This window comes from Phaseolus vulgaris, chromosome 2 (assembly GCF_051622355.1).
Source record: "Phaseolus vulgaris cultivar YP4 chromosome 2, ASM5162235v1, whole genome shotgun sequence".
Classification (NCBI taxonomy): Eukaryota; Viridiplantae; Streptophyta; class Magnoliopsida; order Fabales; family Fabaceae; genus Phaseolus; species Phaseolus vulgaris.
In genome coordinates this window covers 36,950,346-36,976,073 of record NC_143499.1, presented here as the reverse complement: position 1 = coordinate 36,976,073, position 25,728 = coordinate 36,950,346, and the positions used below count along the sequence as shown (strand labels likewise).

At 31.6% G+C, this 25,728-nt stretch overlaps 3 protein-coding genes and 1 long non-coding RNA gene across 4 annotated transcripts; 2 read left to right on the top strand and 2 right to left on the bottom strand.

Moving 5' to 3' along the window:
• Positions 1-903: 903 nt before the first annotated feature.
• Positions 904-2,701, bottom strand: LOC137811767 (tetrahydroberberine oxidase). The gene has a single exon (XM_068613601.2). The coding sequence runs from the start codon at positions 2,686-2,688 to the stop codon at positions 1,090-1,092; it is 1,599 nt and encodes a 532-aa protein (XP_068469702.2). The 5' UTR covers positions 2,689-2,701; the 3' UTR covers positions 904-1,089.
• Positions 2,702-6,391: 3,690 nt separating this feature from the next.
• LOC137809733 (uncharacterized) lies at positions 6,392-6,792 on the bottom strand. The gene is made up of 3 exons (XR_011080803.2): positions 6,688-6,792; positions 6,542-6,611; positions 6,392-6,465 (listed from the first exon to the last, which is right to left on the bottom strand). It is a non-coding gene; the product is annotated as an uncharacterized LOC137809733 (long non-coding RNA).
• Positions 6,793-15,451: 8,659 nt separating this feature from the next.
• Positions 15,452-17,106, top strand: LOC137809732 (berberine bridge enzyme-like 8). The gene has a single exon (XM_068610821.2). It carries the CDS (start codon positions 15,473-15,475, stop codon positions 17,054-17,056), a length of 1,584 nt encoding a protein of 527 aa, XP_068466922.1. The 5' UTR covers positions 15,452-15,472; the 3' UTR covers positions 17,057-17,106.
• Positions 17,107-22,830: 5,724 nt separating this feature from the next.
• REME1 (Pentatricopeptide repeat (PPR) superfamily protein) lies at positions 22,831-25,052 on the top strand. The gene has a single exon (XM_068613600.2). The coding sequence runs from the start codon at positions 22,880-22,882 to the stop codon at positions 24,791-24,793; it is 1,914 nt and encodes a 637-aa protein (XP_068469701.1). The 5' UTR covers positions 22,831-22,879; the 3' UTR covers positions 24,794-25,052.
• The last annotated feature ends 676 nt before the right edge of the window (positions 25,053-25,728 follow it).

Genomic DNA, 25,728 nt, shown 5'->3' with positions numbered 1-25,728 from the left:
TTATATAAATATTAATTAATATTTTATCGAATAAATTAAAATGACTATTTTTTCATATATTAAAAATTATTTAATTATAATTAATAATTAAATTTATAAATACTTATTATTCAAATTATAATATTATTATATATTTTTCACCTTTCAACCAACACAACACATATATTATAATTTATAATTCTTTAAATTATATTTCCATTTATTTTTATTTTAATAAGTCAACTTTAATATTTTATAGGTATAATATAAAACAAATAGGTTGGTGGACTAACCTACATTACTTGTGATTTGATGGGTTACTAGGCTAGAAAGTTAAGACAAAATAATAGACTAAGATGTTAGCTTAATTATCAACTTAACATAAATTTTCAACTCAAAACTCTAAAAAAAACTCTTCTTATTCTTATTTTTTATATTAATGTTTTTGTCCGTACTCCTCTGCCAGGTGTCTAATTGTTCAAAATATTTTTTTAAGTTCGATGAAAACCAAAACGGATTATTATTTTTTTGGAAAAATTGTTTTTTCGTATCCTCTTTTGGTGATACTATATCATATTTACACTCTTTCAATTTTAAAATAAACATTTATAATTTTTGCACATTGAGATTTACAACTTCCATTATTTTTAAATACACTTTTATTTTTCTTAGTTTAATAATAAATCACACGCATTCTCCTTATACTTTAATAAAGTCCCTTATACTTTGTTTTAAAATATTATATTAACTAAAATTTAAATAAAGTGACATTCATCCCTTATTTGATAGTTTAATTATTATATAAAAATGTAAAATATAGATGTTATTTTATTAAAATAGAAGATATGTGTATATCTATTTTGAATGGTAATTAGTATAACATAATGTAAAATAAATCTCTCTAAAATTTTACCAATGCAATAAGCTAGTAGAAGAGGTGAAATATTAATCTTGCAACAGGGCACCTTTCTGATGAATACATCCACTCAGATTCTTCAAGAATCAGAACTACAACAACTGCAACAATTACAGATCATTGTTATGCATCATTATAACTATGAGCACAGATGTTTGAATTTTTAGTAATTTATTGTTTGTGATTTCCATCTTCTACAATGGTGGAATGCTCTGCTCGTCCCTGAAAAAATTTCCAGGATCAACTCTGGCCTTCACTTGTGTCAGTTTTTCAAAATTGTTCTTGAAATATTTCAAACCCCATGATTTTGCATTTTCATAGTTCAACTTTCCTTGGTTCACACCCAAATCGAGGTCTCTATAATTCAAATATGACTGTCTTGGCAACTTTGACACATAGGGTGTCATATATTCATACAATCTTCTCATCCAATCTAAATGCTTTGGTGCTTCTTCATTCGAAACCAAATTTACTGAATACTGAATTCCATATAAGTTCCCTTTTCTATGTGGAAAAGGAGTTTCTGATTCTGAAATCTCACTCATTTTTCCGCCATATGGTGTGAAGATCAACAGAGGTGAGTTCTCCGAGAGTAGCATATTCCATAGCCCTTCTAAGCCAACTAAGGGAATCGGTTCCTTCACATAATCAGATTTTGCTTTGAAACTTGAGGATGTTTGATTTCTCCTGAGCAACACCTCCAAGGATTCATCTATTGAATAGCCTGCAAAGTGAAGAACAGATTGAATCCAAGTCATCTGGGAGAAGTTGTTGTGCTGCAAACCCAACTCTGAAAAATTGTTTTGCATCAAAGGAAGGAGATTCTCAGCTGTCCCAAGATACAATCCTGTGAAGTAAACCACCACAGTTTTTCCACCTTGAGAAGCTGAATTGGAAACCCCCACAACATTGTGCAGAAAAAGTTCTGCAGGAAGTTTGGGAGCAACAGTTTGCCACTTGTGGAAAAGGTCAGTGGCACCTTGATCCAAGGACCTTGAAACATCAAAAACTGTCACTGTTGAAGGAACATGTACAAGCTTGATTTTCCATGCAGTAATGACTCCAAAGCTTGACCCTCCCCCTCCTCTTATGGCCCAAAAGAGATCTTCTCCCATCAGTGTTCTATTCAGTATCTTTCCATTGACATCTATTATCTGAGCATCAATTACATTATCCGAAGCTAGGCCATATTTTCTGAAAATTGTTCCAAACCCACCTCCACTAAAGTGCCCTCCAACACCCATGGTGGAGCAACTTCCAGCAGGGAACCCATGGACCTTACTTTTCTGTGCAATTGCATAATAGAGTTCTCCAACTGTAGCACCTGATTGAACCCATGCACTTTCTTCATCCATATTAATTTCTATGGACCTAAGGTTGACAAGATCAATGATGAGGAATGGAACGTGAGAAACATAAGAAAGACCCTCATAGTCATGCCCCCCACTTCGAACTCTTACTTCCAAATTGTTTTTCTTTGAGCAAAGCAGTGCTACTTGAATATGGAATAGGCTTTGTGGAGTGACAATAACATTTGGTTTTGGGACTGAACTGCTTAGGAATCTGGCGTTTCTTATAGAAGAATTCAAAAGGGGTTCATAAGAAGAACTACTTTTACTGAATGTTACTTCTGAAGTTGTGTTGTTCCCTAAAATTGCCTGAAAACATTGAAGGAAACCTTGCTCAAAGCCAGCAGAAGTAGAAGTTGCAGCAGGGAAAATTGAAGTGAAGACGGTGACCAAAAGGAAAAATAGTTTAGCCATTGAATTGGCCATTGTTGTCTCCTTTCTCATCTTTTCAACAAATGGGAACATTGGTTTATATAGCCATGTTACTGAAGCTGGCATATTTGAATGGACTTTAAGCAAAAGAAAATGAAGAATTATGATTCTAAAAAGTGTTTTTTATATAAAAATCTGTTAATTAGTATTTTTGTTTGTCTTTTTCTTTATCTTATTATATAATTTCATTTGAATAGAATCTAATAAAAAAAGAAATATGATTTGAATTGAAAGGAGAAACTCACAAGTCACGGGTCAAACTTTGAGACAAATAAAACAAGTTACTTGACATTTCCAAATTCCAACACCTTCTTTGCAAAAATAAATGTATTGTATATTACAAAAACAATACAAACTCAATTGTAGTGTAGGTACTTTTTATCCTTTTTTTAATCCATCACACCTACTTCATTTATGTGCCTTGCAAAGTGCAAACTTATTTGAAAGTCTATCAAATTTGGTACTTGTTTAAACTAAAGAAATTATTATATTAATATTTATTTAGATAAATATAACATGTTATAATGTTATATTGTTATCCACCTATATGAATTATTATATAATTAAGATAGTTCATTTTTATAATAATTACTTTAAATTTTAAATTTAAGATGTTTTAAATTTATTGATAGGATAAAAATGTTTAAGATAATAGTATATCAAAATTAATTTATTTTAAGAAAATAACGAAGCTTTTTACTGATGCCACTTTAATTTTATTATAAAAGAGATCATTCATTCAAAGAATTATACTAAACGCTTGATCGTGGTTTCCACCTTCTCCACTATAAAAATAGTCAACTGTAAAGCTGGTAAAAAGTCAAGGAAAACGTTAAGGTTTTTTTAGTTTAATTTTTGGGACAGTGTGTTTTTGTTTGTATTTTCTTTTTCAAAGTTATCTTTTGATCCTTATGGTTTTAAATTGATGTATTCAGTCTTCTAACTTTTAAATATATTATTTTAATAAATTTTTATATTTAAATTTAATGTTTGATGACCGTTTTTTATTATTATTATATTCTATATGTTTTATTTTCATTTTTTTAATAATAATAAATTCAGTCCAATGTATAATCTTGTATTTAAACAAGATTCTTCATCAAAAACTTTCTTTATATCAACGAGTAAAGTATAAATATCTATCTTCCACATATAATTGTATGGGTTTAGAGTGTAAGATTTAAGATTATAATTGTATAGTAATATTATTGATATATTTTTATGATATTTGTTCTCACTTTATTTCAGGTATCTTGTTTTTTTTTTTTAAATAAAAATGATAGAAATATATTGAGATATGTATACATGGTGTCTTCATATGTTAGACACTTTTCTGTAGTGGTAAATGTTTTGTTTCCAGAACTTCAGTTGAATGTGGACACATAGAAAATACAGTAACTTTCCGAGGAAAATAAACACTATCAGATGGAACCGTTAATATCTCAATTACAAGACTAGTTATCATTACTTTTACTATACTCACAACTACAACCCTTGTTAATCCATTTTAAACTATACAAGTGGATTAATTTGGAGAAGATTAAATTGTAAATTTTGTAAAAATATATGTATGTATACATAATTGTAAATATATCAATTTGTGAATAAAAATCTTGTAATGACATATGAAATGTTCTTTCTCCAAGCATACTTTCAATATCCGTCTGATACTTATAGGAGGATATAAAATAGATAGTTTAATGGAATAGAGGTGTGTCTAAAAAAAATTATAGTTATGTTGCTTAGTAGACAAAGTTTACTTATCATTTGTCTAAAGAATAATTCATCAGACAAAGTAATAAAATTAAATTATTTTTGCGTATGATGGAATCATAATAACATGTATTTTTTTATTCTTGTTGTTATCCTAATTGATACACCATCATCTAGTAAACAGAGAGGAAACCTTTGTGTCTGAGGATCTAATAAATTTTGATTCGATAGAATTTTTGTAAACATGTTATTAGTAGATGTGACACTTGTACCAAGCCAAAACACCATGTTCCACTAGCTCATTTTCCTTCCATTTTCCCAAGTAACACTCTTTTCTAATAGGGACTCTTCTCAAGTCATTTATCTTCCTAAAAGATTATTCTTATTCCTTATCTTACTTACCCATATACATTTTCATTGAACCATCTACCCTTTCTTCCAACCCTTCTTTCATTTCATTTTTTTTCATCTATCTTCATTTATTACCGTATTTATCACATTTATTATATCTCTTTTTCTTATTTATATAAAATCTCTTGAAATATTTACTACTACTCCCTCCATTTCATTGTTTAAGTTTTTAATAATTGTTTAAAGCAAGTCTGATTTACTTCTTCCAAAGTAATAATTCCACTTTTATTTTAACATTATCTTAAATAAATATTGATATTAATTTATATATTTTATTATTACCTGCGATAACTAATATAAGTAAGAAAGAATATTACTTTCTTAATATTCATTAGTATATTGTAATTCAAAAATTAATTAAATATGTTTCTTAATTATTTATAGTGTAAGAATATTTTAATAAAAATGATTTAATCAAGTTTTAAGTTGTCAAAAATATGGGTATTTTAATTGCATAATTATTATCTTACTCCATCATTTTATTTATTTCTTTTGCATGTGTTAAGAAACGTAAGATTCATTTTATTTATTTCTTTTGCATGTGTTAAGAAACGTAAGATTTTGTGATTAATATAAAATTGTATTAATGTAAAATGATAAGTGACATTTATACATTTAATTGAAAACATGTTGAATAATGAGGTCACCAAACTCCTCGATACCTTCCATGTCATCACCTATAGTAAGTCACCATCATTTATATAAGTGACAACGATAATCACTTGTTATTCAAAACGTTTTCAATGAAAATAATAAAAATCACTTATCATTTTATATCATCACAATCATCACCGAATGATTTTATATTAATTACAAAATCTCACATTTGTTAACATGTGACGTGGAGACAAATATTAAGATAATCACTAGTGCAGATAAGTTAAACAAATGCGGCTATTTTAAATTTACAAATGCGGTCATAGAACCGCATTTGATCAACACGCATTTGTAAATCTGGAATTTACAAATGCGGTCCTATGACCGCATTCATAAATCACATTTACAAATGCGGTCATTTTAGGTAACCGCATTTGTATATTATTCTGAATTAGGGAGTGGGTTTGGGGTTTAGGATTTATGAATGCGGTCTTGGTAAAAACCGCATTCATAAATCACTATTTACAAATGCAGTCATTTACCAAGACCGCATTTGTAAATAGCAAATTCACATTTACAAATGCGGTCTTGGTAAATGACCGCATTTGTAAATAGTGCTTTTTTTTTTTTGGTACATCCTGTTTTGTGCAGAAACCATATATTTAAATAACCTGCATAATGATTAAACCCAGCCAGACAAATACAAAAATGTAGTAACCAATTGAAATCATCAAAATGTACATTTACAAGTGATCAAATTACATATAATAAAACCACTAATATTGTTTACTTATGCTAGAGTTATAAAAATTAATGAAGTATGTGGACCAAGAATCTCTAACATATGAAATGCCTTCCTCACTCATTGGTGTTTCTTCTGTGAATAACTGCATTGCAAAGTTGACATAAATTAGTTTCTAGATATATATATATATATATGTTCAAGAATTATAAAAATGATTTAACATATACCTCCTTACAACCAGTTTTAACACCTAGTCTTATAATGGTAATCATCCATTGCATAATGTAATAGCCACACTCATAGCTTCCTGGTTGTTTATTACACTATATAATTCAATAAAAAGTAATATGTTAGTATATTGATAAACAATGATAATAGAGAAAGAAAAAAATTACAAACCTTTACTCTTATGTAGTTCAAATTATTTGAACTGGATCGACCTTTTAGGATGTTATATCCACGCCATGAACTGGTTAATACAAAAAACCTCGTTAGTAGATGGTTAATTAGTAACATATACAAAGTTAAGTTTATACTATACTTACGTATCAATGATATCCTTAAATTTTGTGGGCATCTTCTTGTGTAGGGAACAGAACCACACAACAGTCTTATCAACCATTGATAAGACAAGTAACTGCCAATGATGCCTATATGATCATTGAAAAGAGTTAGTAAATATTTAAAACATGAAATAATAATAATTGATGACATATAATTAAACTTACTCATTAATGTAAGGGCATAAATAAATTTGTTTTCCCTCTTTTTCCAGGATGTTAGTGATGTATGCTTGAGTCTCAGTTGAGTTTGGTCCAACGGGATTAGTATATGCAGGATCTACGAATCCATACATATTTTCCTTCCCCTCAGTGATACAGACTTTATGCAAAAACCTACAAGTTTTTAGTTAAAGCATAATCAATAATAATTTAACATAAAGTAAATTGAATAATAGGTAAAGATACTTACATCATAAAAAATTGAATTATAATTATATTGAGCTCCTGGTTCCCAGATATAAATTCTGATAAATCTGTGTTGTAAATCATCAGTGGCAGTTCAGTGTTGATTTGGAAAAATGTATTATCCCACGGAACTGGAAAAGGATCATTGCCAATCTGACTAGCAATGAGACGTAGGGAAGCCATAGGATCGTCAACTGGAACCTCACGCTTCTTTTTCGGACTTGGTGGCTGAAAAGGTTCCTACAAGATAAACAACATTTGTATTAAATTATATGTAATATATAAATATAAATAAAAAATAATATAATGAAATGAAATTATTACATGAGGTTCGGGCATAGATCGAATGAGCTCTCTGGGCCAGGCAACGAATGTCTGAAATGCATCGGCCACAGTGGTTACCTCATCTGAAGGTAGTGGAACACGAGCATCAGGAAATCGTACTTTTTCAACTGTTACCTTCGCCACATCAGGGGAGAGAGGAACGTTATGTAAGGTGGTGGCGTTTTTATAGACTTTTCCAAGTGCCACCACCCGAGGAAGTTTGCCGCCCACTACCAGTAGCTCACAATCCTCTGTCTGCCCATTGATATCATCCCCTGATGTTGGAGGAGCCGCACAACTCCCCTTTGTGCTCTTGGGAGTGGGACTAACAAGGGGTTCAATCGGCTCAGCACAAACTTGTTGCGATAGAAACTCTTGTCGCATTCGATCATTCTCCTTTTTCATCTCCAGCCACATCAAATCAGTCTCCTTTCTCATCTCCTCCATTATTTCTTCACGTAACTTAGTCTTCATTTGAGTTTCCTTCTTGGAGGAGGAGGATGGCTGTCGTTCTGAAACTCCAAAATAAAGTTTAATTCCGACCCCTTGTCCAGCGGCACGAACACGACCAGAGTGTTCAGGTCGTCCAATTGCTTCAACCAGGATATCGTGACGACCTTCAGCAACAAATGTACCGTCGGATTCCAAGGAATCCTGCAAGAGTACACAAAAATCATATTTTCAATCATTAATATAATTAATGCTTTAAAAAAATTGAAAATAACAAAAATAACTTACAATTTTTTCGATTATAACCCCGGATTGCTCGGAACTTGGTGCACCCGACTTTTTAATTCGGGCCCTCTTCCATTTTTCATGGCGAAAAGGTGGTGGAGGAGAAGTGACCCCTATTTCCACATTCTCAGAATACGTCCCCTGTTGAGATTTCTCCTTTTCCACCATCAGTGTTTGCTCAAGTTTTCTATAGCCCGAACGAGACATAACGTGCGGGGTAAGATTCTTCAAAGCTATCTCTTGAGCTTTCTTCCGACGATCCTGTCATAATTGAAATAAACAAACTGAAGTAAATAAGATAAACTTATTAATGTTATATAAACAAAAAAGTTACTTCACTTACCATCCAAGCCTCATTTTCACGGCTTTCTCTAAAAAGACGCCATGTCTCTTCATCAATATGTTGGTACTTTAAACATGGATTTTCGTCTTTAAGGTCGCCAAAAATGTATCTCGAAGTCAGTATTGACTTAAAGGTACGAAATTTAAGTGCGATATTGGATAATATCTTTGATCGAAGCGGTTCCACATCAGGAATGTCAAAGTTTGCCTAGAAAATAACATCATCAAATTAAAATTAATTAATCAATATTAAAAAGCATTATATGATAACAATAATAATGTAAAGCTTACCAGAACATCCTCCCATAGCATGTTCCGATCAACCTCTGAAACCTCATCCCATGAATTAATCAAAATGGAGAGCCTCTCACGAGAAACAACTCCAAGATAGCTCATAAACTCATCTGCCTTAGGACCAAAAGCCACTCCAGTGTTGACGTCAATGTCAACATGTGTCTTCTCACCAGCAACACGTCTCAATGCAAGACGCTTCAATCTAGTAGGTCCTCTACTGCCTCGTCCAGATCGAGGTCTATCTGGAGTCTGGTCGTCATTCATGTCTCTGTTAAAAAAATTAGGTAACAAACATTAGTTAATGTGCATCGAATTAAAATCATATAAAAATAATACAAAAAATTCTAAATGCTTATTTACATGTTGCATGTGGGTTGAATGTTTATATGTAAATTCCTTCACTATGGTCTTTACGGGTTGCATGTACATCATCAAGTACATCGTCATCTTTATTAGTTATCATTGGTGTGAATGAACGAGTTTCGCCATATTCAATATCATCTATGGCTTACCCTTGTTTTTTCCCGTGTAAAACGACATACCAATGTTCTGACGTAGGATCTTTCACATAGAAAACCTGAGATGCTTGTTGAACCATTATAAATGGCTCATCTCGATACCCTATCTTTCGAAAGTCAATTAGTGTGAATCCTGATTCATCAATTTTAACCCCACTTTTATTATCAACCCATTTACACTTGAAAACTGGAACGAAAAACTTAGTGTAGTCAATCTCCCATATCTCTTCTATAAACCCATAGTATGCCATTGATCCAAGTACTGGATTTGTATCTTTCGAAGTCGAAAACTGCATTGACTCGGCTTCAAGAGTAACACCAGAATTTTGAACTGTACTCTTTTCATCCAGGGACTTCGTGTAAAATATACAATTATTCACTTCGTACGCTGTACATGAAATGACATCAAACTTCAATCCAGCAGCCAACCAAGTCAATGTCTCTGATGCCGTTGAATCCTTGAACACCTCATCTTTAAACCAAGGCATGAAAGTTCTATTATGTTCCATCAAGACCCATTTCTCTGCTTGTCTTGGGTTATTTGCCTTCACAATGGCTTTATGAGCTTCTATGTAAGGTACAACTTCATCTGTGTTATTCAATATGTACAAATGTGCTTGCAAGACTTCTGATCGAGATTTGCTTACAATATTCACACCACGTAAACATTTACTTGTAGAACGCCTGTGGTGCCATGAATTAGCTGGAACACCTATTGGATTTGCTTTTGTCATGTACTCTGAACAAAATTCAATATTTTCTTCAGCTATGTACCTTTCAATCATTGAAGCCTCTGGACGATAATGATTTTTCACATAACCTTTCAAAATTTTCATATACCGCTCAACAGGATACATCCATCTTAAGTACACTGGTCCACACAATCTAACCTCTCTTACCAGATGCACCACTAGATGAACCATGATGTCAAAAAAAGACGGAGGAAAAAACATTTCCAATTCACACAAGATAACAACAATTTCATTTTGAAGTTCATCTAGTTTAGAGGGATCAATGACTTTACAACAGATGGAAGAGAAGAATGAGCACAAACGGGTTATGGTGTGTCTAACATTTTTTGGTAAGATCCCACGGATAGCTACCGGCAACAACTGTTGTATCAAGATGTGACAATCATGAGACTTCAACCCAATTAACTTCAAATCTTGCATTGACACTAGACTCTTCACATTTGAGGAATGTCCTTGTGGCACTTTTACACCCTTTAGACATTGACAAAAACTAATTTTTTCATCTTTTGACATTGTGTAACAGGCTGGGGGCAAATATGTACGCTTACCCATTTGTATGGGTGCCAACTCGCCGCGTATGTTCATCTCAATCAAATCTAAACGAGCATTTAGACCATCCTTCGTCTTCCCGTTAATGTTAAGAAGTGTACCAATTAAGCTATCACACACATTCTTCTCAACATGCATTACATCTATACAATGTCTGACTTCTAACCTCGACCAGTACGGAAGATCAAAGAAGATTGATTTCTTCTTCCAAATATTTGTCACAGATGACTTTTTTTTGGACTTGCCGAAGGTGTGGTCTATGTTATTTACCTTTTCGTAAACCTCAACACCGGTTAATGGAGTTGGTGGACCACTACCCTCTTGGTGTCCATTAAAGGCTTTTTTCAACCTCCGGTAAGGATGATGACTTCTAAGAAACCTCCGATGCCGAAGATATACTGTTTTCCTTCCATGTTTCAATTGTTGAGAAGCAGTGTCTTCTTCGCATATTGGACACGCTTTGTGACCCTTAACACTATAACCTGATAAGTTACCATATGCCGGAAAGTCATTGATGGTGCAAAATAACATGGCATGAAGCTTGAAAGTTTCATTAGCAAATCCGTCAAATACTTCGACACCCTGGTCCCACATTAACTTCAAATCTTCAATTAGGGGACTTAGATAAACATCAATATCATTCCCTGGTTGTTTCGGACCGGATATCATCATAGACAACATCATGTATTTTCGCTTCATGCACAATCCAGGAGGTAAGTTGTAAATAACTAGTAATACAGGCCATGAACTGTGATTTGTACTCATATTACCAAACGGATTCATTCCGTCTGTAGCTAAACCAAGTCAGATATTTCTTGATTCTTTACCAAATTCTGGAAAGTCATCATCAAATTTCTTCCATTGAATAGAATCAGCTGGATGTCGGTACATGCCATCGCATTTCCTCTCATCTGCATGCCATCTAAGATTCTTAGCATCGTCTGGGTTTGCAAACAAACGCTTCATCCTTGGAATGATGGGAAGATACCACATAACCTTCATTGGGGGTTCATGCTTTTCCATGTCATCAATAGAATCATCATCTTTTTGTTTCAACTTATAACGTGATAACCCACACCTCGGACAACTTTTCAACAATTCAAAATCTTTCCGGTATAATATACAATCATTAGGACATGCATGTATCTTTTTGTACTCCATACCCATTAGACAAAGAATCTTTTTTGCCTCGTAATTACGATTAGGTAGACTATTTCCCTCTGGAAGCATATCCTTCAACAGCTGGAGCAATTCCGTGAAGCTTTTATCAGTCCATCCGTTTATTGCCTTCAAATTCATCAATCTTAACACCGCCGACAACCGTGTGAAGTTAGTTGATCCAGGATACAAAGGAGTCTCTGCATCTTTTGACATACTTTCATATCCATGCGCTTTTGCAAAACACTCAGCTCCCACATCACGAATCATGTCCTCCAATCGATCATCATCTCCATCATCGTGTACTGCTTCATCCATGGTAGAACCCACATATTCTTCAGTTACGGAAACACGTGGTAAATTTAATAATTCACCATGCCATGTCCAAGTTGTATAAGATCGAAGAAACCCATCACATAGCAAGTGTTCCCTCATGATATTCACATCCAGTATCCTTCCATTCAAACAGTTAACGCACGGACACCTGATCTTTGCTCCATCATGACCACTAATAATCGCGTTACGCTGCGCAAATTGTATAAATTCCTCTACTCCCCTTTCGTACTCATCACTTATACGAACAGCATTAATCCAACTTCGATCCATTATATATTCTGGAATATAGTTAGGATTTTCTAATAATTAGTATTCTCTTCAATCTCACACATTTGCCGAGGGTCGAACACCCCCGGACTCAATCTAAACACGATATTTCTATTCTAAAAGTAACAATAACTAACATATAACATAAAACTTTTATTAAAATGTAATTAACAACTAACTAAATATGTCACTTCTAAAATTAAAATTCTAGAACAAAGTTTAATACACTATAGAATTATAATTCCATAAAGATTAATATCATATTCATTTTTATTTAAGTAAAAGTAGTTTAAAGTGACAATTATAAAAAATAAATGATGCCAGGGAAAAAAAGAAAGATATGCAAAGAGAAAGTGCAAAAAATAAAAATAATTACAAAAATAGAATTTATATATAATATAAATTTAAGAAAATAGAAATTATATAATACAAAAATTCAAAATACACACAAATATATAAATTATTAGTTATTAGTTATACATTCCAAGTTGTATTAGTTATTAATTAAATATATATTATAATACAGAAAAATAAAAATTCAAAATATTAAATATGAATTCAAAATTTTAAATATAAATTCAAAATATTAAATAAATACAACACCAACCTTTAGGTTGATGGTGATCGGAGACGAAGACGAAGGCGGTGGCGGAAGCAGTGGCAGTGGCGGTGGCGGAAGCAGTGGCGGTGGCGGAGCAGAAAAAACTAGCGAACCAATAGAACAGTAACCACCTATATGCAGAAAACGAGTAAGGAAACGAAATGACAATGCCAAGGAAGTGAATAATGACAATGACAAAAACGAAAACGAAAACAAACGTTGAAGCAGAGAGAGCTGAAACTTACAATGCAAAGCGGAGAGAGCTGAGAACGTTGAAACGAAGAGCGGAGAAGACGAAAGTGAAAGTGAAAACCAGTGGCGCGCTTCTATTTTTAGGGTAAAATTGATTTACAAATGCGGTCTTACCCTAGAACCGCATTTGTAAATCAATTTAATTACAAAAATGTCACCGCGTTTTTTACAAATGCGTTTAAACGCAAAACCGCACTAAATAAATGGTCGTTGTTTTCAAATTTTGTACTAGTGAATAATCATCTCATCCACTTAACCCAAAAATACTCTATAAAATATATAAAAAATTTAAGTATTTAATAAATAATTTTTTTAATAAGAACATATAAAAAAAACACCTGAATTACTAAAGACTTGAAATTTAATTAAGTGTAACAAATTATCATTAATTTATTTAATATGTGCAAAAAAAAAAGATAAAATAACACGGAGGAAGTTTTTTATTTCTTTTATTTACCCTCTTCCATAACTACTATACGTTAAGTTATAAATTCGTATAAAAAACGTATGATTAATTGGTCTTAGTTCATTTCTCAACTCTCTTTATTTATGACCTTATTAATTGCATTTAATATTTTCTCTTTCTTTTATTTCTTCTCTTATTCTTATCTTCCATTTATTAAACACGGAAGAAGTTTTATTTATTTTTTATTTACCCTCTTCCATAACTACTATACGTTTAAGTTATAAATTCGTATGATTAATTGGTCTAGTTTATTTCTCAACTCTTTATTTATGACCTTATTAATTGCATTTAATCTTTTCTCTTTCCTTTATTTCTTCTCTTATTTTTATCTTCCATTTATTAAACTCAAAGGTTTTCTTCCAACCTTTAACACTAAAAAAATACATCAAAAATTCTTAAATATAAACTAATTTTATAGATGAAAAAAATAATTAATTATTATATTAATTAAATTAAATATTATTTTAAAGACTAAAAAAATTATTGATATTTAAAATAGTTCATATTATTGATAAATAATTTCTAAATTGATATTTAATTATTTATCAATATTTTAGATATCAATAACCTTTTTAATCTATAAAATAATATATAATTTAGTGAATATAACAACTAATTATTTTTTTAAAATTAATTTATATTTAATAATTTTCTAATATAGTATATTTCACAACCGTTTATAAAATAAAATATTAAATTATAATAAAATAATAATTTCTTTAAATATTAAATGAATGAAAATGGTGTGTCAATCTAAACCATAAACCTTAAATTCTAAACTTACCGCTCCTAATAAAGACGATAAGTCAAATATAGGGACTTCCTTATGATAGTGGTAAGTTGACACCATTTACATCTAACATATTATTATTTTATTATAATTTAATATTTTTTATAGAAATGGAAAACTTTTCTTTGACACCAAAAATAAGTTTTACAACTCTCTACATTACAAGAAAATTATTAAATAAAAACTAATTTTAGATAACAAAATAATTAGTTACTATTTGACTAAATTAGAGACCATTTTATAAAATAAAAAAATTATTGATATGTAAAGTAGTTTCTATTATTAATAAAAAAATTATAAAATAACTTCTAAATTGATATCTAACCATTAATTATCAAAATTTTAACTACTTATTTCTTTGTATTCTAAATTAGTCTCTATTAATCTTTTATAAACTAATTTATAATCTAAAATATTAGTAGCTAAAATTTTGATAGCTAATTTAAATATCAATTTAAAAACTCTTTTATAATTTTTTATTAATAATAAAAATTATTTTAGATACTAATAATTTTATAATCTCGTATCTAATTCAGTAAATATAATAATTAATTATTTTTAATTTTTAAATTTAGTTATTATTTAACTATTTTATTGTAATATTATAATAATATTTTTAATTAAAAAATAAAATAAAAATAATTATATTAATATTTTAGGATGTTAGGTATATGTATTTACTATTCCCTATGTTAAAATATCACCACCACTCTATAGGAATGGGAATAATACATTGAAAATTCCAAATTTTTATACCACCTCATTACAATACTATTATTTTAATATTCTTTTATATCATTTAACTCCAAATTTCCTTTTATTATATATATTGATTTTTACCAAAAACTATCCTTTTTCGTAATAGGAATAGATGTGTCAAAAGTAAGTTTTCCCATCTTTATATTCTGTGGCTCCCTCCTTTCAAATGTGCCACTGAAGTATTGAACTAAGGAGTCTCCGAATCCATGCACAACAGCCATGTCTACAATCATAATCTTTATCTCAATCTTTCTGCTCCAGTCTGCAATGGCAGTTTCTGACACCATTCCCCAATGTCTCTCTCTTCATTCTGACCCCTCCCATCCAATCTCTGCTGTAACCTATTTCCCAAACAACTCCTCATACCCTCCCATCTTGGAGGCCTACATCAGAAACCTCAGATTCAGTTCTCCCACAACTCCAAAACCATCCTTCATTGTGGCACCGAACCACGTTTCCCACATCCAAGCCTCCATCATCTGCTGCAAAAAATTCGGCCTTGAGATGAGAATAAGAAGTGGGGGCCATGACTATGATGGCCTTTCGTACGTGGCAAAAGCCCCATTTGCCATTTTGGACATGTTTATGTTGAGATCAGTGAAGGTCAACGTGCAGGACCAGAGTGTGTGGGTTGACTCGGGGTCAACGATTGGTGAACTTTATTACCAGATTGCCGAGAAGAGCAAGATCCTTGGTTTCCCAGCTGGGGTGTGTCACACTGTTGGCGTTGGAGGGCACTTCAGTGGAGGGGGGTATGGGAACATGATGAGAAGGTTTGGCATCTCTGTGGATCATATTGTGGATGCCCTAATTGTGGATGCTGAAGGGAGAGTCTTGGACAGGAAAGGAATGGGGGAGGATCTTTTCTGGGCCATTAGAGGAGGTGGGGGAGCAAGCTTTGGGGTCATTGTTTCATGGAAAATCAAGTTGGTTCCTGTGCCTCAAGTTGTAACAGTTTTCAGAATTGAGAAAACATTGGAACAAGGTGCCAGTGATATTGTTCATCAGTGGCAATATGTTGCTAACAAGATACATGATGGCTTGTTTATTAGAGTGGTTATTAGTCCTGTGACGAGAATGGGTAAGAAGACGATAAGGGCCAAGTTCAACGCTTTGTTTCTGGGAAATGCACAAGAGCTGGTTCATGTGATGAATGCGAGCTTCCCTCAATTGGGTTTAGTTGGTGAACAGTGCACTCAAATGAGTTGGATCGATTCCGTGTTGTTTTGGGATAATCATCCAGTGGGGACTTCGGCTAATGCTTTGCTTCAAAGGCATGATGCACCAGAGAAATTCCTGAAGAAGAAATCAGATTACGTGCAGAAACCCATTTCCAAAACGGACCTTGAAGGTATATGGAAGAAGATGATGGAACTAGAAAAGCCTGTTTTCACATTCAACCCCTATGGCGGGAAAATGAGTGAGATTTCTGAGCAGGAAACACCATTTCCACACAGGGCTGGTAACTTGTATAAAATTCAGTACTCCGTGAATTGGAAAGAGAAGGGTGAAGATGTTGCTAATGGATATTTATCTTCGATTCGGAGCCTCTATGATTACATGACCCCTTATGTGTCAAGTTCACCTAGAAGTTCATATTTGAACTATAGGGATGTTGATATAGGTGTCAATGGACGTGGAAATGCTACTTATGCAGAGGCTAGTGTTTGGGGTAAGAAGTATTTCAAAACAAACTTTGATAGGCTGGTAAAGATAAAGACCAGAGTAGATCCAAGCAATTTTTTCAGATATGAACAGAGCATTCCATCACTTGCATCTGCTCATGGTATTGTGTCAGAATAGAACAACCCTTGAAGGCTTAACGAGGTATAAAATAAAGGTCCAATTGAGGACAAGTATCTATAATTAGCATCTGGAAAACCAGTTTAGACTTGTACTTTGCCATAAAATTCTACTGGTTATATGCAATAGTATTTAACCAGATTCAAGAACTCTTATTTTATTTTTATTCCAATTGTATGTTGAGATTGCTACCTATAAAAAGTTATAGTGGAATATAGTTTATTGGTGGCTTTTCGATCATTTTTTTTAAGTGTTTATTCATTTGCTTCATGTAGTGTTTAGTTCATTTAGTCATTTAGGAACTTAACTGTGTTTAGAAAACAATTAATTAGTATTATAAATGTAAAATTAAAATTAGGAAAACGTTACTTTGAAAATTAGTATTATAACGAATGCTATAACTTTTTATTGCGTGATTTTCGTTTATAAACTTTTTAAACTAGTTGTTAAACTATATATAAATTTTTTTATTTTTTTCTTCGGTTGCTTTTTCGTTTTTGTCATCACCTATAAAGACTTATCCAGTGTTTTGGTAGAAACAGTGGCCGATATTTAAAAAATAATTTGGGGGTCAATATAATTAAGTAATAATATATAAAATAAAAATTAATTCATGGGGATGATTTTAAATATTAATACGTGCTAAAATACTCTAGTCTTGATACCAATATCCAGCAATAAGGAAAACCATGTTTTGAAATCTACTTTTTTTTCCACAAACAATCAGTTGAGAACTTATTTAATAATAAAGCATTAAATTAAGATATTTAATTAAAAAATAAATTAAATCATTTAATAGAAAAATAACTGCAAAATGATTGTCAAACAGTTGATATGAAGCCATTCTATTAAGAAGTAAGAATTGGAGTATTTTTTTTTTTCGTTTTTACTAATGTGGAGTCGCTTTCAAAAAAATTACAAATCTGGACAAGTCATGTCAATCTGAAGTCGTGTCAAGTTGGCACAACTTAGTCCACGTCATATATATATATATATATATATATATATATTAAATTTTCTTATTTATATATTGAGTAATAAGTTATCTAATGTTTAAAATTAATTTGATACATAATTTTCTAAGGGTGTTAGTTTTAAGCAATAGATTAATCCATGAAATAGATTATTCAATTCTAAATAAACAAAAAAAATGTTCATATTACATAACCGAAGGTTACAATAAAAGCAATTGTCTGCACAAACAAGCTTGATAATAAAATTCAATTTCAAGTTTGATTATTAATTTCCTCATTTTCTTTACCTAAGTATTTATTCTTTCATAAAAAAAATTATTTATCAAATTAATTTCAAATATTACATAACTTATAATTTTAATTTTAATTAAATGATTATAATATATTTATTTATTAAAAACAAGAAAATTTAAAAATGATGTGGACAAAGTCGTGCCAACTTGGCACGATTTCAGGTTGACGTGGCAGAAGTTGTGCCAAGTTGACACGACTTCAGACTGACGTAGCAAAGTCGTGCCAACTTGACACGACTTTTATATATGAAGTCGTGCCAAGTTGGCACGACTTGTCCCAGATTTGTAATTTTTTTTACAGCGATCCCATTTTGATAAAAACAAAAAAAAAGCCCCATGATGATCAGAAAACCAAGAATTGGCCATGGTCTTCCATTTTCAAGGAGTAGACCCTTCGCTGATGAAGTATAAACGCTACTTAGATGGTAGACAATATGTGAGTATTAGACGGTGGTATGTGGATTAAACGCTATACATCATAATTTGAATTGATTGGCTTATTTTTTTTTCCTTTTTTTTTAATATATCTTCTTATGCTTGAATATGTTAATTTTGAATTTTATGATATCTTCAATTTTTTTCTTTTTCTTTTTGTAGATGTTTAAGACAGAAGACTCAGATTTCTAATTGACAGAAAACTAGGATTTGCAATCGACAAAAGACTTAGATTTGCAATCTTCTAATTTGATTTTGCTTCAAACCTATTTAAGATTCTAATTCTAAACACTAGCGCATAATTGCTAATCAAATGCGGCTATTTTACATTTACAAATGCGGTTATAGAGCCGCATTTGATCAGCACGCAGTTGTAAATCAGAGAAATACAAATGCGGCTATAGAGCCGCATTTGTAAATGCGATTTACGAATGCGGTTATTTCAAATAACCGCATTTGTATATTATTCTGAATGAGCTCGCATTTGTATATTTTTCTGAATGAGCTGGGGTTTTAGGGGCACGTTGTTGGTGAAGAGTGAAAGGGGAGAAGAGGAAACACGGTAGCGGCGGCGGAAGCAGTGGCGGAGCGGCGAGAGCGAAATGCGACAGCGGCGGAAGCAATGGAAGAGTACACCTTCAAAATGCAGAGCGAAACCCATTAAAAACGAAAGCAATATGGAAAGCGAAAGCCATTGGAGTTCAATGCAGTTGTTAGGAGCAATGGAAACAAGAGAATAAGGGGCAATGCAGTTACGTACCTTCGAAAATGAAGAACTTCGCAACCAGAGAAAACGAAGAACAGATATGAGCGCAAACGAAGAATGAACGAAACTGTTGAGCGCCTAAATTTTTTAGGGTAAAAACCATTTACAAATGCGGCTAAACTTAAAAACCGCATTTGTAAATCAAGCTTTTTGATTTACAAATGCGGTTATTCATTTGTAAATCAAAATAATTTCAAAAATGCCACCGCGTTTTTTACTAATGCGTTTAAGCGCTGAACCGCATTAAATAAGGAGCGTTCTTTTCTTATTTTTGTACTAGTGAAAATATTTGCAATAGAATAAAAAATATATTTATAATATTTGTTTGAACAAATTTACTTAGGGAAAAGATGAATTTAAATGATACATAAAAAAGCAACCACAAAAACAATATTCCATAAAGCACGCAGATAATATATGATGATTTAGGGGTTTTTGACCATGATGGGGTTATTTTTTGTGGTTTTTATCAAAATGGGGTCCGTTTAAAAAAAATTACAAATTTAGCCAAGTCGTGCCAAATTGGCACGACTTCATATGTACAAATCGTTCTAATTTGACATGACTCTGTCATGTGATACTGAAGTCGTGCCAACTTGACACGACTTCTGTCACGTCATAATTTTTTTTTAATTTTTTTTTTATATATTGAGTAGTAAGTTATGTAATGTTAAAAATTAATTTGATACATAATTTTCTAAGAGTGTTAGTTTTAAGAAACAAAAAATTGGATAATCGTGTATCATAATTATTCATTTTTTTTCTGAAGTAATAATTTTTTTATCACAATTCAAATAATACATTTTTTATTTTTTTAATGTCATTTATATTAAAATATAAAAAGGTATAAGTACCGTAATTATTTTGAAATAATTAAATAATTTAAAAATAATTATATAAATTTTAAATAAGTCAAATAATATAAATAATTTTTAATTATTTTGAAATAATTAAATAATTTAAAAATAATTATATATCCAATTTTTTTTTCTTTAAAACTAACACTCTTAGAAAATTATGTATCAAATTAATTTTTAACATTACATAACTTACTATCCAATATATAAACAATAAAATTAAAATAAAAAATAAATAAATAATTATGACGTGGCAGAAGTCGTGTCAAGTTGGCACGACTTCAGTATGACAGGCCAGAAGTCGTGCCAAGTTGACACGACTTTAGTATGACATGACAAAGTCGTGTCAAATTGAAACGATTTGTGCATATGAAGTCGTGCCTTGGCACGACTTGTCTAAATTTGTAATTTTTTTTAAACGGACCCTATTTTGGTAAAAACTAAACAAAATAATCCATCATGGTCAAAAACCCATGATTTAGTTCATTTGAAATCTCTTGTATATTTTATTTGAATGACTTTGTGAATCCCCACTAATACTAACCCATTTAATCACTTTTCTATATAGTTGATATTTGACAATGCTTTTTGGCATGTATTTGGTTTTTTCGTGTATGATCACTCTTTCGAGACAAATGAAATTGAGAATGAGGGTGCTATGTCTCCCTTCCCCCAAACTGCTATCCCATTAGATGTTGTTCGAGTGTAAAAAGAAAAGGGTTTTGAGGCTTTCAATAGTAATATTATATATCAAACACAAAACTCCATTAATAAAAACTCAAATAGATATATTTTATATGAAAAATTTAAAATAAAAAAATATTAAAAAAAGTAATGTTTTGCTTATTTCTAACTTCATAACATTTTTCAAGTACTACACACTAAAGATTGTCGATTCACTCGTTTCTATGCTCTTAGTTGATTCGCTCGAGTCACATGTACTCTTGTCTAGTCTTTTGTAAATAAAATAGAATAATATGTGAAGATACTTGTAAAGACATATAAATAGTGAAACTTGGTTCAAAAGATGAAATTTTAAATTTTGAAATCTCAGAATGAATGTGTGATGTAGATCTTAAGGATTCTCTTGGTCAAGTCGAAGTACAAATGTTGTCTTCTTTGGTGACTCTTGATGTCTAGAAAGTAGGAAAGTATTTTGTCAAAGAGTTTGAGGGTTAGATATTTGATTTTTTTTTATCAACAAATAATAGTAAATAGAAAGAAATTGAACATTTAAGGGATGTTCCAACTTTTAAGGGATGCTCCAACTTGTATAAAAAAAAGAAGTGTTAGCATTATTTTTTAGCTTACTAAACAAGCAAACCCAAAATGTTTGTGACAACCCACACCTCCTAAACCAGTTTCTGTAACCCTCCTAATAAACGAAGAACACTCATGGTAGGTTAATACTGCAACCAATCTATAGTTTTAGCTATAGACCATTCTAAAAATCTATAGCACATAAGTATAACTCTAATAGTAGAATCTTTTTATATTCTTATTCTAGTGATTATATGTCATGTGGTGTTTAGTCCTACTCCATTTCTTCTCATATCCTTAATAGAGTTATAAGTATTGTTGCTCGTAACTATATCAAATCTCCACTCCATCACAGAAGTAATCGCTCTTTGCTGCAATACTCATGCACATGTAAACACACTTTTCCAATCTTTGATTACCCATCATAACATAGAATTATTCTCAAATATTATTACATAAAAAAAAGCACTTAAAATAGATGATTCTAACTACACTACAAATTACACACGTGACATTTGGAGATGGTTGTCATGTCTTATTTTCTCCATTATTGGTAAATTTCATTTTTGTAAATTTTTTGAAAAATATATGATAGTGACAAATGTTAAAAACTTCCGTTTATGATGTGTAATATTTATTAAGTCTTAAGAAGACATTTTTAACATACGTCTGGAATAGTAAATTTTTTACTTTAGAAATAATTATAAGAAATGGATCAAATTCTTTTATAAAGATAAAAGAGAAATGATGTTTTAGAACATTTTTTTTAAAACGTTTATCTATAATATTATATAAAGAATACATCACTTAATAACTTCCTCTAAAATTATTTTGAAATTAAATAATATTATCTTTTAATAAATAAATTATTATTTATTTATTTAATAAAATAAAAAATTAAACAAATTTTCTATCCTTTAAAATAATTAAATAATTTCATTGTTTAAAATAATCATTACATTTCTTTTTATATCATTTTAAAAAAATATTATATATATATATATATTTAAACTGTATTATTTTAATTTTGTTAATATCATTCCTACAAAATTATATATATTTTTAAAATAATATTATTTTAATATAATAAAAATATGAATAGGCATATTTTTCTTAATAGTAATATAATAATAATAATAATAATAATAATAACACTTGTCAATATTCAAACTATGTAACCATTAATTTTCCGTGTTTTTTGTTCCTCGAACCCATGCGAGAACCAGCGAACTGAACCTATGAGAGGTGTATCAAAGCACTTACAATTGTTGCGACCAACCACTTTGCATCGTTGTTCATACAGTGGTAACTCCTCTCTCGTGTCTTCAAACTATGTGCCCACAGAGACGGAATCACTACTCAACCATTGTCACCAACGAGACCTTCCCAGAGCCATGCATGTGTTGGATGCCATGGAAAGACGCAGAGTCTGGGCCGACGCCATCACCTATTCTGAGCTCATCAAGTGTTGCTTGGCTCACGGTGCTGTCAGGGAAGGCAAACGCGTTCATCACCACATATTCTCAAACGGGTACCACCCCAAAACGTTTCTTATCAACACTCTCATCAATATGTATGTCAAATTCAACCTCTTGGAAGAAGCACAGGTACTGTTCGATAAAATACCTGAACGAAACGTTGTATCGTGGACGACTATGATATCTGCTTACTCTAATGCCAAGCTAAATGAAAGGGCCTTGAGGCTCTTGGTTTTTATGTTTAGGGATGGTGTCATGCCTAACATGTTTACCTTCTCTTCTGTTTTGAGAGCGTGTGAAAGGTTGTCCGATCTCAAACAGCTGCATTCTTGGATAATGAAAGTGGGTTTGGAGTCTGATGTATTTGTTCGCAGTGCGCTCATTGATGTTTACTCAAAATTGGGGGAGTTGTTGGAAGCTTTGAGTGTTTTTCGTGAGATGGTCACTGGAGATTCTGTTGTTTGGAACTCCATTATTGCTGCTTTTGCTCAGCACAGTGATGGGGATGAGGCTTTACATCTTTACAAGAGCATGGGCAGAGCGGGTTTTAGGGCGGACCAGTCAACGCTTACTAGTATTTTGAGAGCGTGTACTAGTTTGTCGTTGTTGGAGTTAGGGAGGCAGGTCCATGTTCTTGTGCTAAAGTTTGACCAAGATCTTATCCTCAGCAATGCCCTTTTAGATATGTATTGTAAGTGTGGTAGTTTGGAGGATGCAAAGTTCATTTTCAATAGGATGACCAAGAAAGATGTAATCTCGTGGAGCACCATGATTGCTGGGTTAGCTCAAAATGGTTTCAGTATGGAAGCACTCAATTTATTTGAGTCCATGAAAGTGAAGGGTCCAAAACCAAATCATATTACATTTATTGGGATTCTGTTTGCGTGTAGTCATGCAGGTCTAGTAAATGAAGGTTGGGTCTATTTTCGATCTATGAAGAACTTGTATGGGGTAGATCCTGAAAGAGAACACTATGGGTGCATGCTTGATCTTCTTGGAAGAGCTGGGAAGCTTGATGACATGGTTAAGTTAATTCATGAAATGAATTGTGAGCCAGATATTGTTACGTGGAGGACTTTGCTTGATGCATGCAGGGTACGTCAGAATGTGGATTTAGCCACATATGCTGCTAAGAAGATTCTAAAGTTGGATCCACAGGACACGGGAGCCTATGTGTTGTTATCTAATATTTATGCAAATTCAAAAAGGTGGAATGAGGTTGCAGAAGTTCGGAGGGCTATGAAAATAAGGGGCATAAGGAAAGAACCTGGATGCAGCTGGATTGAAGTCAATAAGCAAATACATGCTTTTATTTTGGGAGATAAATCACATCCTCAAATAGATGAGATCAATAGACAGTTGAACCAGTTTATTTGTAGGCTTACTGGTGCTGGTTATGTACCTGACACAAATTTTGTACTACAAGATCTTGAAGGGGAACAGAGAGAAGACTCTCTTAGATACCACAGTGAGAAACTGGCAATTGTTTTTGGTATCATGAGCTTTCCAAAGGAGAAAACTATTAGAATATGGAAGAACCTAAAGATTTGTGGAGATTGTCATAAGTTTGCAAAACTCATAGGAAAGTTAGAGCAACGGCATATTGTAATTAGAGACCCTATTCGATACCATCATTTTAGAGATGGGGTATGCTCCTGTGATGACTATTGGTAGCAGATGAGAAGCACATACGATGAGACAGAATCCATGACAACTTTTAGGCTCGTAGCAGCATACAAGACTCTACAATCAACTGATATTTATACGAGGATAAAGTGTGCAGCAGTAGCATTGTTGTTAGTTAATGTCAGTCAGGTTGAGTAAGCTTATTCTTTTTTTTTATTGTATAGTTTTCTTGGCTTAATTTAAATTTTGTTTCTTATAATTTACCAATATCCACAATTTTAGTCCCTAAATGTTTAATCATCAATAATTTTTGGTTCCTGAATTCTTTTACGTAATTTTGACCCCTTAGTTATAAGTATCCACAAATTTGTTCAATTTTCTATAACTTGTCTATTCTAGGTATTTTACACACAATACATCTTGTGCTTACATTTCTAGATTGTTCTCATAATTCTAAGAATTGTTAGTTCTAGTAGTTTCTAGGATTTTTATTTTCTTGAGCTCTTTTTAGAAATTTGTATCATAATTTAACACCCCTCCGTGAGGCAAGACATAAGTCATAATTGCTCAAACTTGATCCTTGGTAGTGCCTTAATAAATATGTCTTCAACTTGATCTTATGTTCTATAGCATAGTTATGAATCGTTTTTTTTTTCTTCATTATTTTGAATGGTGAATCGAATCTTATTATATATTGTATAAAAAAATTTCTTAAACAGTCATTAATTTTTATATAAAAAAAAAGAATATAATTAAAATAATATTGTAAAACTTTTACAAAAAATCAAACAAAATAATTTTTTTTAATAACAGTTAATTTTAAGTACAAAATCTCGATAAATGAAAGTGTTTCATTTGACGTCAACCCACAACATTTTTATCTTTATATGAAAACCTCTCACTTAAGACAAACAATAAGATATTTCTTTAACATTTTATAGTACCCTCTTAAATTATATATGTTTATATTATGTTTTGCATAA